Source organism: Tachysurus fulvidraco, chromosome 24 (assembly GCF_022655615.1).
Source record: "Tachysurus fulvidraco isolate hzauxx_2018 chromosome 24, HZAU_PFXX_2.0, whole genome shotgun sequence".
NCBI lineage: Eukaryota > Metazoa > Chordata > Actinopteri > Siluriformes > Bagridae > Tachysurus > Tachysurus fulvidraco.
The window spans coordinates 17,402,452-17,416,033 of record NC_062541.1 but is presented as its reverse complement, the minus strand read 5'-3'; the positions used below and the strand labels follow the sequence as shown (position 1 = coordinate 17,416,033).

Here is a 13,582-nt window from a genome sequence, read left to right as displayed (position 1 = left end):
TTTTTGTGGCTACATATATGTTAGTATGAAGTACTTCAAATGAGTTAAACATGTCTAGATTCTTGCTTGATTCATTAGCCATAAGAGCTTTAGATGCAAGAGATCTTATATATAACATTCCTAGCTTCAGATCAAAGGTGGTGGCTGTGTATTCACTATAATCTAATTTTATGCTAATAGGGTTACTAAAACAAATTTTCTGAGTATTTATAGTTTTTTGTTAAGGTCAGGAAACAAACACAGTCTCCATATTATGAACCCTGGGTGACGACTCAGATGACTGGGTGCATTTTGAGGGCAAGCCTGGCCTCTTAGGACGGGACGGTGTCTGTCCCACCAGGCCAGCCTTGCCCTCAAACATGCTCCAATTATCTATGAAGCCCACATTCTATTCGGAGCACCACCTGGACATCCATCAGTTTAGTGACTCTAACCTGCTGTAAGCTACATTGCCACACCACATTGGGATGGGGTCAGAGCATACTAAAGCATCGGACATTGCCTCCACTAATTTACACACCGGTACAATATTACTTTTAGTAATCTCTGACTGATGAAGGCATATATCTTTACCTCCTATGTGGAAAACTAACTTCGAGTACCTGTGTGTGAATATAGGACACAGATAATACCACAGTTACTGCCAGACGAAACATAGTGAGATAGTGCTAGAACATTTCAATTTTATATTCAATTTTATTTGTATTTGCTCTTTAACAGCATCAATAATGCTGATTCTAAGAATTTATCATTTGATGCAGTCATTGATTATTATGCTACAATTTTGAAACTGTTCTTTAATTCAGAAATAATAATTGAGTTTATTGAACTTTTTTGTTGATTTGAGTTTTGTTTAATTCTTGTGTGAGTTTTCTAGTGACTATTAGTCAGATTTGTTTATGATTTATTATTACAATTTATTTACTACTTATTTGTGTCAATACATACTATTATGTTATGTTATGTTATGTTATGTTATGTTATGTTATGTCATGTTATGTCATGTCATGTCATGTTATGTTATGTTATGTTATGTTATGTCATGTTATGTCATGTCATAGTAAAGTTTTGACAAAGCTGCATTTTCTAAATTTTTTAGTGGTGGTTGAGCGGAAAACAGAGCCTAAGCCAGCTCTGCTCTTTCATGTTGTTTTCTATAAATCAGTGTCTAAGGCAAGTGTATGTAATAAATGGATACCAGGAAAGGTTTCTACATTCAGTAAAATACTCACCAAAAAGAACAGTGCTGCTCATGAAGTCTGCTAATGATCATTGATCCATGAATCAGTGAACAAGTTTAGTGAATTCTAAAAGAATATACCAGAACATTTGTCCATGAACTGAATCTCAAGAAAAATGTAGTCATGCACAAAGAAGAGGAACAATGTTTTAATGTTTTAGAATGGCCATGTCAAAGTCCTGACTTTAATCCAAAAGAAAAATTGTAGAAGGACCTGACGCAAACAGTTCATGTGAGGACACCCAACAAAATCTAGTGTTGAAGCTGTTTTCTATACTGTGGATAGAATTCTTTTAAGCTGTTGTGCAGGACTGATCAAAAGTTACCAGAAACTTTACTCACAGTTATTGCTGCACAAGGGCTCATAACAGATACTGAAAGCAAAGGTTCACATACTTTTGAAGTCACATATGTAAAGATGCATCAGTAATTGAATGAAGAGGTATTGTATTTTTGCCCCATTTCTTTGATTGGGTTCACTTATTAGGACTTGTGTGAACATCTGATGATGATTTGGGTCATATTTATGCAGAAGCAGAGGAATTACTAAAGGGTTCACAAACGTTCAAACCATAAATTGTACATACTGTATATACATGGGTTAAACAATAACGATGAAACATCTAAACCAGAATAATTTAATAGCATTGCGTAGGGCCCCCTTTCATGGGCAATAAAGCATTAATTCTGTCAGCGGGAATGAGAGAATTAAATATTGGCATGTCACTAGGAAATGTTGCCTGATGTTGCTTGATCCATCAGATCTATCACTTCTCATTTGTTATCACAGTCCTAACAGGAACATATCAAAATATACTGGTTTCAAACACTTTGGGGTAATTGTCCATAAAGAAAATTAAAGGAATAAATAAACTAGTTTAAAAAACTAGATTCAATAGTGATTTTTTTTTATCTTAATCAGTGATTTTATCCTATACCACAGCCTTAAAACAACCTTTATGATCTAGTTCATGTCTAAGGAATATAAAGTTATTGAGTTTTTTTGGTCAGTGTCTAAGACAAGGAATTTACTTACAGACAGAAAAAATGTCTCAACATTCAGTAAATTCATTTACAATATTCACACAGATTCATTCCTAATCTTAGGCATAATATGCTAAAAACCAATAACACACTACATTTCTATTGACTTATTTTTATCTTAAATTTATGAACATGCAAAGGCTCAGAGAAAACACAAAACATAGTGTTACTTTCCATAGTGTTGGCTTTTATTTAGATCAGTCAAGAACATAAAAAACATATTGTGCGTTTGCATGTCTCTGTTCTGTTGCCTGCAGAGCTTCTTATCTGTACTTCTCAGAGAGAGCCAGGGACAAAGCAGCGAGAAACTTGTCCATAGCCACATGCACCTCAGGAGTAAAGTCAGTGGGGAACAGGATGGCCAGAACCACCAGCAAATTGTGGGAGAGGATCTACAAGGAAAGGGAAAAACAACTACATTAAACAACATGTTGTGGAACAGGATTTACATATGGGTAAAATACACTAAAATATTATGGAGGAAATAGTATTAAATATTAAGTTTATTTACCTTGAAGTTGGCGGGGTCAACACGCAGCTGGAAAGCATGCAGCTGGCTTAGGTTGAGCAACCCATTGGTCAGGTCATCGATTTTGTTCACAGCCTCTGCCACACCTGAGACAACAGTCTTCCCGTGCTTCTTCACTTGGGGTGAGTCAAGGCTCAAGTCACTCCAATGGGAAAAGTAGGTTTTGGTCTGAGGGTAAACAGTCAGCATCCTGCATAGAAACATTGTACAGAGTGAGTACTCGGTATCAGAAGAGGAATCGAAATGAATACCAGAAGGAGAAGAGTTGCTCAAGCACCTACCTGTAGAGAGCTTGTCTACCGATTTCTTCAGCCTGTGAGGAGATCGTGGCCCAGAAGGCTTTGACGGCAGCTTTGTCCTTGTCAGAGAGACTCATGGTTTCGTAGTGGTGTGGAAGAAAACTTCTGTAGACTCTCTGAGAAACGACTCAGCCTTTTATACAACGACCCCCAGCTGGCACACCCGAGACCCACCAATTTAAAAAAGAGATTAGAAAGAGCTTCTGCTGCTTGTAATAGATAACTGTCAAGTCTGATAGGAACCTTAGAGCTAATTGAACTAAGGTTTTACTCGAAAAAAATAAATAAAACTCTAATCAGGGCAGATAATACATTTAATGAAACAAGCATATATTTCATTAATTTTGTGCAATTTGTTATCTGCCAAGAACCAGTCATTTCTAGTGAAAATATATAACTGATCTGAATTAAAAATATTAAACAATTTTTTTCTTTGAAACAAGTTCAAATATGTTTTTTGAAATGTTTCTTCATTTTTCACATTCTTTGATATTTTTTCCTCAAATGCTGCAACCAATCAGTTCAATTCAATAATTTTTTTCTTGTAATTAAACACGGCGGATGTTGTGAAGGCTGCCAAGAAAATGTTGCTATTTCAGGCTAAATATGTTATCAGCAGAAGGTTTTCATGGGCGTGACCTCTAAAGATATATTCCAGTCTCTTCCTGTTCACTCACTGCAGCTAGTGTCAGAAGATTACACTGTGCACTGTAATGCTAATTCATTACAGTTAATTAACTAACTAAATAAATGAACCCACAACAATTTTAGTCAAGGCAATAGTAATGAATAGGTCAGTCATTGTAAATGATGTATAAGGTATAAATAAGTATGAAATATTTATATAGGTAGAAATATATTCATATAAAAAGGTTATTGAACAATAGTCAAACAAGGATTTGTATATAATGAGAGGGACCTACAATTTAACTGAATGTAAACATGTCAATATATATATATATATTATATTAAGTGCCATAGAGTGTAAACATATGAGTAATAAAATATATGAAGAAACCCATTCTGCGGTATGCAGAGAATGAAAACCTATAGGTACTGTGTATAAAATGCAAACCAGATTGTTGTGATATTTTAGTTTATGTGTGTATGTGTGTGTTCAGAAGCCTGGCAGCATTTAGCTCCCATATGGTGCTGTGGTAGAAACTGTTCTTATCTGTTGGTTCTGATGATGATCGTTTGCCAGACGGTAGTCATTTAAATAAGTGATTTATTTCTTGAACCAGTCACTACTGTACTTATTATCTTTGGTTCAGCTGAAATGAATATATGATAAACATATGCACATAATATGAACGTGACAAAAATGAATCTTTTCTATATAAAATTCTATTGAAATAAAACTACTGAATAGCTAAGAGTTTAAAGGTAAAATAATAAAAATGTATGGATATTTCTGTAGATTTTTGTATTTGGCAGTGTTTGAAATATCTTGTTGCAGATATTTCAGTAAAAACGTTGCAAGAATAAAAGTGTGATATAGTTTAAGCTAAGTAACTTATCTCTGTTTGTTATTTCATTCATTCTATCAATATGTAAAGAACTGATATCAACTAATGTTATTTAATACAACGGGCCACATGATATGCCTCTAATAATTATTTTACAAGTTTCCATTAAACAATCCTTATGCTCACAGGAAGCTTTGCATGTACCATGACACCATATTCATTTAAAAGAGAAAAGGACCGATTCATATCTAATCAATATTGTTCAGACTCTCAGAGTGAACACACCCCATCAGATGTTTGTAGTCAGGTCTTGGGAGGTGCCGTCAAATGCATATATAAGCGGCCTAAAAAGACTTCATCAGAACATTCAGAACCTCCAAAAGCCAGCAACATGGTTGAGTGGACAGATTTCGAGCGCGCTACCATCCAGGACATCTTTTCCAAGATCGATTACAAGACTGTCGGTCACCAGGCGCTGGCAAGGTACAATCATTTTAATACGTATTACCTGACTTAAAGAAATGGTTAAATACATAAATGACATAAGGAGTGATTATAACGCTTATGATTTTATTTTTAAATGTTTCTCAGGTGTCTGGTCGTGTACCCATGGACCCAGAGGTATTTCGCTAGCTTTGGAAACTTGTATAACGCCGCTGCCATCGTGGGAAATCCCAGGGTTGCTGCCCACGGCTTGACGGTAATGCAAGGGCTGGAGAAAGCGGCCAAGAACATGGACAACATTAAGGGCACTTACGCCGAGTTGAGTGTGCTGCACTCTGAACAACTACACGTCGATCCCGAAAACTTCAGGGTGAGTCTGATTTGATTTATTTATAAACCATTAGTCCTAATTCTGTTAGTTTCATTTAGTGTCAGTTTATCACTCTGTCTACATGCATCATCCGTTCTATACTTTAACCTGTGTTCATTCTTTCTGCTCTGTTTCCTCCTGTAGCTGTTGGCTGACAACATTACCATTGTAGTCGCCTCTGTCCTGGGTGTTAGTTTCACAGCTGAAGTGCAGGCAGCTCTGCACAAGTTCCTGGCTGTCGTAGTCTCTGCACTCGGAAAACAGTACCAATAAATGCTGCATGTCCTTTCACGGAGAGAGATCATTAGCAGATTTTTTTCTGTGTTTTCTATGTTGAAGTCAAATTTTGTCCATTAATGCAAATAAATTTGGAAATAATCCATAGCCAGTCATCTCCTTTGGTGTTTATTAAACTGTAATAAAATTATTTCTCCTGTTGAAAATGCCGTTACAACTTGTAAATGATTCAAATAAATCACCTATGAATATAAAAAATAAATAAAAACATGGAGGCATTTTTCCTGATTTTTGGCTTGAGAAGCAAAAAGATTAAAATTAACTTCACGAAAGCCTGTAAGCCCTAATGTTGTCTTTACTTAAACATTCAAGTGATCATGACGAAACATTACTTAATTCTCTTTTGACCTTCAAAATGCATAAGCTTAAGATTTCAAGTGATGTGGGCTCAAATTTATGATTAATCATGTAAATAAAATAGGTCATTTTCAGAAATATTGTCTTGTTGACTGTATAATTTTAATAAATTGTGCAGTCTTTAAGTGAAAGAACTTTTTTTTATCAGAAAACAAATGGCTTCCATTACAGTTATTTAGTATAAAGAGAAAAACTTTTCAAAGTTGATAAATGAATTTACATACAAGTGATTGTGTAACACACAGTTCTCACTCAAGCACCCTTTAATACACACACATACATTTGTTTATAATACACACACACACACACACACACACACACACACACACACACACACACACACACACACACACACACACACAGAATCACACAGACACACACAGACACACACACACACACACACACACACACACACACACACACACACACACAGAGAGAGAATCACACACACACACACACACACACACACACACACACACACACACACACACACACACACACACACACACACACACACACACACACACACACACACACACACACACACACACTTTATTCAAATCTTGCATAAACTGGCTGTGACGTGTGCATTTGGAGAAGCTAAAAATGAAAATATAAGAGACAGATTAGTGATTAGAGTTATCGATAAAGACTTCTCCCAGTGATTGCAAATGATGTCTGACTTGTCACTAGAAAAAGTCATGTTTATGAACAAAGTGGTACTCTAGTGTTGAACGAAGTCACATGATCAAATAAATCACTGAACCGATTGAATGGTGCACACCAATGTTGCTAGTACCCAGGAAAAGTGTGCAAGTGAGGATATGTCTTGGCCTAAACAGCCTAAATCAAGCAGTTGAACAGGAACTGTGCATTCTACTAACTCTTGATGAAATATTACCTCAGATATCAGGTGCAACTACTGTATTTTCTATTGAACGCAAAGAGCAGGTTTTTGGCAAATTCCACTGGAGAGAGAGAGAGTGCTAAACTCACCCCTTTCGCTACAAGTTTCTCTTTCATAGACTTCCTTTTGGAATCTCAAGTGTGCCGAAGATATTTCAAAAAGCGGTGAACAAACTTTTAAAGGACCATGAGGGTACAGCGGCATACATGGATGACATAATTGTCTATGGAGAGACAAAAGAGGTACATGATTATCGTCTCCAGAGAGTCTTGAAAATACTCCAATGCTGGACTGAAACTCAATAATGACAAATGTCTGTTGAGACAAACACAGTTACAGTTTCTGGGTCACGTCACTGATTCTCAGAGAGTCAGACCAGATAAGAAGAAGGATGAAGCTATAATGAACCTTCAACTCCCACAGAACGTGACAGAAGTGAGGAGGATCTTGCAAATGGTTCACTATCTAGGCCATTACTACCCAGATTGACTGAGATAACCTGTCCACCTAATCCTTAAGATCTTCTTAAAGCTGGTACAGCTTGGACTTTGAGCTGCACAAAAGAAGGCGCTTAAAAGAATCAAGCAGCTCTTGTACAAAGCTGCAGTTCTTTCCTTCTTTGACATGAACAAACTAACTATTGTATGCGCAGATGCTAGCAGCTATGAAGTTCTCTTTCAGCAGCCTGACAGAAGCTTTAGACCCCCAGTATATTGTTCGCGTACTGACGCCGAAACAAGATATGCACAAATCGAGATGGAATGCCTTAGTGTGGTGTGGGCGTGTGAAAAGTTTTCCAAATACCTGTATTGTCTGGATGGTTTCATAATTCATTCAGATCATGAGCTATTGATTCCACTCATGAACAGCAAGGAAATTGACATGGTTCCTCTGATGACAGCGGCTTTTGATTCGACTGATGAGATTCAATGCTAAGGCTGAGCATGTACCAGGCTAGTTGTTGCCGAAACTCTTTCTAGGCACCGACTTTAACACCACAAATGAGTTCAGTGAAGCTCACAGATGACATAACGGCCTTAGAAGAGTCAACTAGAGCGGCCTGGCCAATGTCACATACAGAGTTACACTTATCCCAGCGACAGGATGCAGACCGGTACAGTTGATGCTCGGACACAAGTTGAGATCACCGGTTCCTGTTCTGGAACAAGAAACTGTTGCCTGAGTGGCCTGATTTCACAAACATGAGAGCAACAGAAAATAAAGCAAAATCCAACTATAAGCTGTATTATGATAGACGCCATAGTTGTCATTTATTGCCCGAACTCAAACCTAGAGATCCTGTCGTAGTCAAGACAGACAGTGAAAAATACTGGAACAGGATTGCTACTGTTGTTCATACTACTCCAAGATCTTACATAATTTGCACAGGAAATGGAATCAAAAGAAGAAACAAGAAACATATGTTTCTTCAAATTTTCTCATCATTTTCGATTTTCCCATCAACACAATTTCAAGGAACAGAGGGATTTGGATCTCAAGCAAGCTGAACTGCAACAAAATGTCCTAATTCAAAGCAAAAAGCAGGATGTTCCAGAGGAACTTCACAATGTTTTTGCATCCAGAGGAAGAGTTTTTAGACAGCCTGGATACTTAAAGATGTCTTAGTTAGTACATAGTTTGCTAGATGGAGCAGAATAATCTCCAGCGTCTATGTGTTTAAATGGTAGTCTACCAAGAATCCCTAGATAGCCCTTTATTTGTCTATTTACAAGTATACAGTACACAAGTTCTGTGTTTATTGACCGTGTAAGAGAACACTGGGGGAAAAGGAACTGTTTTGTTTCTTTATTCTGTTAATTGGCATTATAGTTAAACACTACCATGTTTAGGCTGCATAATATTTTGCAAAAAAAAGGGGGAAGATGTTGTGAAAGATGTTTAGGTTATATACAAAACTATATAATGAAACTTGTTGGACATGCGCATGACAAGACATACTGTAGGCACATTAACAGACCACTCCAGGGTTGTCAATAAAGGCTCAGAACTGCAGAACACTTCTTAACATTAGGGCAACCCACACTAGAAGAAGAACACCAGGAGGTACAGTCCGAGATTATACATTAAAAGCCATGCTCACGCCATCCACTAATGTGAAGTATTGCATCCTTGTGTGCATACCAAACCTATTTTCCATTGCTATTCTTCTGCTGCCTTCTTGTGATACATTCATTGTTCTGTTAGTTTGAACCTCATGTTATTTATATTGCTTAGCAATTTGGATACGTTTGCTCCATGTTTGTGCATTCAAGATGTGTTTGTGATTGTGACCCTGCCTTTTCCCACGTGTTTGTGCACATAGGATTGCTGTACAATTGAACTCCACACTGCCCCCAACCCATCATTTCAATAAAGAGATGGCAAAATAAAAAGATAGCAATCATCCAGTGAACTCTTTTCACTCAGCTGTTGTAAAATGGACATTATTTAAATTTACATTATTTACTCCATTTTTTCCTTGCCACCATTGCCTCAGGCTTGATGATTAGAGATAAATGTTAGAGAATATTAACTTAATTTTAAACTGTAAACTAAACATAATTTTTATTCTGGTTCTATACTTACATAAATCTGCTTTTGAGATAATGTACATTGTTTAACGCATTTGCAGCCCCGCTCACTTTGGATTACGGCATCATCGTTTTCACCAAGTTTTTTCTATTTTCTTGTATTTAACTTCAACCACAGGTCGTCTTCAGTTACTTCCGTAAGAAAATGATCTAAATTGGTTTATTTATGAACAGTGTTGTGTTGCAGACAGCGAAGGCGCAAAGTTATATTAGCTTTAGCTCAAGCACTAACGTTAGCCACCTCAGACTCAAAAACAGCCTTCTAACGCCAGTAGCGGTTGTTTCAGAGACGTCTGGATTAATGTAGGCCGTTTTATAAGTGTAACTCCATTTTAAGGCTTTAGGTAAAGGCAGCCAGGATTTTCCAGCTTTTTTTTAACCTCACAGCTGTGTTTTATGGAATATGTGTTCTTACTGCATATGTGGAGAATCGGTTCAGTCCGTGAAAGCTTATGTTTTTCATTTCATTGTCAGACTGAATGCCTTAATTTCATTGGACCAGTGACCAAACTCTTTGTGTGTCTTAACAGATATGGCTGAATCACAGCTGCTAAAGAACATAGGGGATGCGATAGCAGGAGTGCTTCCGGACCTGATCCTGATCAACTTATTAAGTCCGTTGAAGATACTTTGAAAACACTTGGTGCGGCAACCACAGATGATTTAAAGTACATCACAGAAAATGATTTGCTGCCAGTGTTAAAGCCCATACAAGCCTGAGGACTGGTTGCTGCCTGGACCCAAAATAGTGAGTATAGAACAATGTCACCACACCACCCAATAGCACACTTGTTAACATGGTGTTAAGGTTAGAATATGAATTTTTATGAGTCTAATGATGATGTGATCATTAATTCCTGAATAAATAAATGTTGTTATTATGCAATAGGGGGCTGTTTTCAAAAATTCAAATTTTTAAAATGCAATCTGTTCGATAAATTGCATTTAGTTTTTACTATTTTGTGTAAACTTAATGTCTCCAAATGCATCTATACAGTGTGTGATTTAGCAAAACAGGAAAAGCATTACTCAATGTTTAATACTTTCATATCTTCTTTTTAGTCTCTGGGACTTCAACACCAAAATCTGTGCATTCATCTCCAGTGGTTGTCTTTCACTCTGCACTCTCAATTTCTTCTTCACCAGCATCATCCACCTCTACATCATCTTCAGGAATCTGTACACCATTAATACCAAACTGCTTAGAGCGATTTGAAATACCATGGCAGAGGCTCCCTGAGGAGTTAATACAGAACTTCGAAAGACAGAAAAGACCTAGTGCAAGACAACGAAAAGAAATGGTAAGGATCATGGTCTCTGCAATGATGAAGATTTGCAAGAAACCAACCAAACACAACATAACAGAGATAGCAAAAATGATGGTGGCCAGGTATGCAAAGTCTCTGCAAGATGTGATTGATGGCGGCGTTATTGGACCAGGATATCATTCTCTGGTGAAGCAACTTCAGGCAAGAGTTGAAAATGTCAAGCGACCTGACACACCAAAGGTAATAAAGCGCAAAGCAGCATCAGATGATGATGACACAGACAAAATACCTACCGAACAAAAAGCAAGTGTTCAAGACACCTATGGATGTATTAGCTGGGAGCCAAAGCACTCTCAGAGACTGTGGAGAGTCTGCTTGAAAAAAAAAGAAGAAATGAAGTTGATGTTTAAGAAGAAATACAGTACAGATGTTGTGAAAGAACTAGTCAAATGCACCTATTACACCCAGCATAAAGACATCAACAAAGGGACAAGCATCCAGAAACTATGCCAGGAATGGCCCTTTCTCTTCAATGAAGTTGGTATGCCAGCACATTTCCAAGAGCTGACTGGTGTGAATCTGATGGAAACCTTCCTTGCCAATGTAGACAAAAAAGGGGCATGTCTGTTAAAGTTCCTGACATATGTTGATGCACAAAAAAGCAAACGAGTCTAGAACGCTCTTCTCAAGCTTCAGACTGAAAGAAGTCAGTCCAGTGGTTGCTCCCAAAAAGTCATTGAGATGCTGCTTCTTTTACTGGCTCATTTTGATGAGAAGAAAGAGCTTCTGTTTCACTGTGTTGATACGACAAGCCTTGCAGAGGATGTTCAGATGGAGAAAGTGCCACCAACACCCTTCATTATTGTTTGTGGTAAGTAAATAAAGAAAACTTCAACTTTTTTTCTGATGTAACTGCAATGTTATTGTTCTCTTGGCTTGTTTAGTTTATCATTTCCCACAATTTGTATAACATTTTATGTAGTCCAGAGGACTTCAATACATTCAGTCATTTATTCATTCTCACACACATTCGCTAGCTTATGTACTGAAACACTAGCTAACACAACCTCAGAGGCTCAGCCAGTAAGATGATTCATCCTATGATCTACGTTACTATTGAAGATGGATTCTGCCTTAATTGGTAATAAAAAAAGAACTAAATACATGGCTTGATTAATTATTGTGCCAAATATAGCATCCAAAAAAGAAACTAACATTTTTTTATTTGTTTACTACCAATATTAGCAGGGCCCATCCTCCAATTTGTTTCAAGTATCTGCATTTTATATATATATAACTGACATTGAAGCCCCTGTTATTAAATGTTTGAATTATTATTATTTTTTTTAAATATTTATTCCCAGGTTCCTCCTGCTTCGCTGCTGAGACATTCATGTTGAGCATCACCTCCGAAATCTGCCTGATGTTTGGCAGTTATTACTGCTTTAACATACACTACCCAGTGGAACTACGATCAACACTGGAGTTTTTCCAACAGTAAAATTTGTTTTTATGGACACCTTTTTGGATTTATCAAACGTATCAATTTGAAATCCCATTTCCGGTTGTTAATTTTCTCAATCTTTCTCTCACTCTTTTTTTCCCCATAAAGGTGTTTCTTTTCCATAAATCCTGAGAGAGGCACCAAGGTTGAATCCAAGAAGAAAAAAAAGTGTTGTCAGTCAATCCCAGAGTCCTCACTCTCATCTCAGACATTGCTGACCATGAGTGGATCTACTGTAGTACCACCCCTCTTGTTGTGGACAATGTGATAAAGGGCTGTTACAGACTCTACAGATGTTTTTGTTGTTGAAACAATTGTTACACTTCTGAATGTCAGTGAAAAGTTTTTAACAATTTGGAGTTTTACTAAATAAGACTTAGTTTCTTAGATTATAATTTTCCTACAGTAATTGTGCATTCTAAAGATGTAAAAAGGTGGCTGCATGTACATCATAGCATTTTGTAAATCAAAAACTTATGTAAAGTTCCCAGAAAAGTGCAAATTATTTGTTTCCCTTTTTTTCAATTACATGATGCAGTTTGAAGATGTACAGTTTCTGCTTTACTGCACAGTTCTGTGTGTAAAATAACAAAGTAATTTATTTCTCGAATTCAGATTTTATTGAAATAGATATATTTTATTTTCCTATAACTGCATTTGCATATTTTAAAATATGGAACATTTAATTTGTTTTAACATTTTTGTAGTTCAAACAGCACCAATAACACAAAGTTCTTAATGTAATGGTAAAGGTGTTTGCAAATTGTCTGCCACAGTTTTCACAACTTTGATGTTCACAACTTCATAGATGGTAAATAAAATACATTATTTGAAATAAAAGGTGGACATTTGTGTTACATTTATAAATTTTAATAAATTAATGCATTGTGTATTAAGCTTACCGAATAAACTGATTTTAAAGAACTCTTCCTGAAAAAGGTAGCTACTAGGCAGGCTTAATACTTTACTGGGACTTAAATTATTTGTATGCATGAAATGAGGTAGTAGTTGATCATTCATTGTGAAATAACCAGCAAAAGGTGATCATATTTCATGTATTCCATCAGGTAAACCCTTTCATAGCTCATAAGTTTTCCATGTCATCTCTAAATTATTCTTAATCATAATTTTTAAAAAGGGGAAACTGCAAAGCATTTTTTAAAATATAAATTCTGGGAATTTTTACAGAATAGAACTGTTGTATTTTGTCATTTTTGGTTAATTTTACAGGGAATAGATGTGTTTTTTTGTGGCACAAACTTA

At 36.5% G+C, this 13,582-nt stretch overlaps 2 protein-coding genes across 2 annotated transcripts; one reads left to right on the top strand and one right to left on the bottom strand.

The window, feature by feature from the left end:
- Nucleotides 1-2,450: 2,450 nt before the first annotated feature.
- LOC113655716 (hemoglobin embryonic subunit alpha-like) lies at nt 2,451-3,328 on the bottom strand. The gene is made up of 3 exons (XM_027166422.2): nt 3,095-3,328; nt 2,796-3,003; nt 2,451-2,676 (listed from the first exon to the last, which is right to left on the bottom strand). The coding sequence occupies exons 1-3, from the start codon at nt 3,187-3,189 to the stop codon at nt 2,548-2,550; spliced, it is 432 nt and encodes a 143-aa protein (XP_027022223.1). The 5' UTR covers nt 3,190-3,328; the 3' UTR covers nt 2,451-2,547.
- A 1,508-nt stretch (nt 3,329-4,836) lies between these two features.
- Nucleotides 4,837-5,865, top strand: LOC113656744 (hemoglobin subunit beta-like). The gene is made up of 3 exons (XM_027168128.2): nt 4,837-5,064; nt 5,173-5,395; nt 5,540-5,865. The coding sequence occupies exons 1-3, from the start codon at nt 4,973-4,975 to the stop codon at nt 5,666-5,668; spliced, it is 444 nt and encodes a 147-aa protein (XP_027023929.1). The 5' UTR covers nt 4,837-4,972; the 3' UTR covers nt 5,669-5,865.
- Nucleotides 5,866-13,582: the final 7,717 nt, after the last annotated feature.

Coding starts and splice junctions, on each gene's coding strand:
- LOC113655716 (XM_027166422.2), bottom strand. CDS start 3,189: ATGAGTCTCTCTGACAAGGACAAAGCTGCCGTCAAAGCCTTCTGGGCC. Junction 3,004..3,094: donor GGTAGACAAGCTCTCTACAG/GTAGGTGCTTGA, acceptor GTTTCTATGCAG/GATGCTGACTGTTTACCCTC. Junction 2,677..2,795: donor TTGACCCCGCCAACTTCAAG/GTAAATAAACTT, acceptor CTTTCCTTGTAG/ATCCTCTCCCACAATTTGCT.
- LOC113656744 (XM_027168128.2), top strand. CDS start 4,973: ATGGTTGAGTGGACAGATTTCGAGCGCGCTACCATCCAGGACATCTTT. Junction 5,065..5,172: donor GGTCACCAGGCGCTGGCAAG/GTACAATCATTT, acceptor AATGTTTCTCAG/GTGTCTGGTCGTGTACCCAT. Junction 5,396..5,539: donor TCGATCCCGAAAACTTCAGG/GTGAGTCTGATT, acceptor TTCCTCCTGTAG/CTGTTGGCTGACAACATTAC.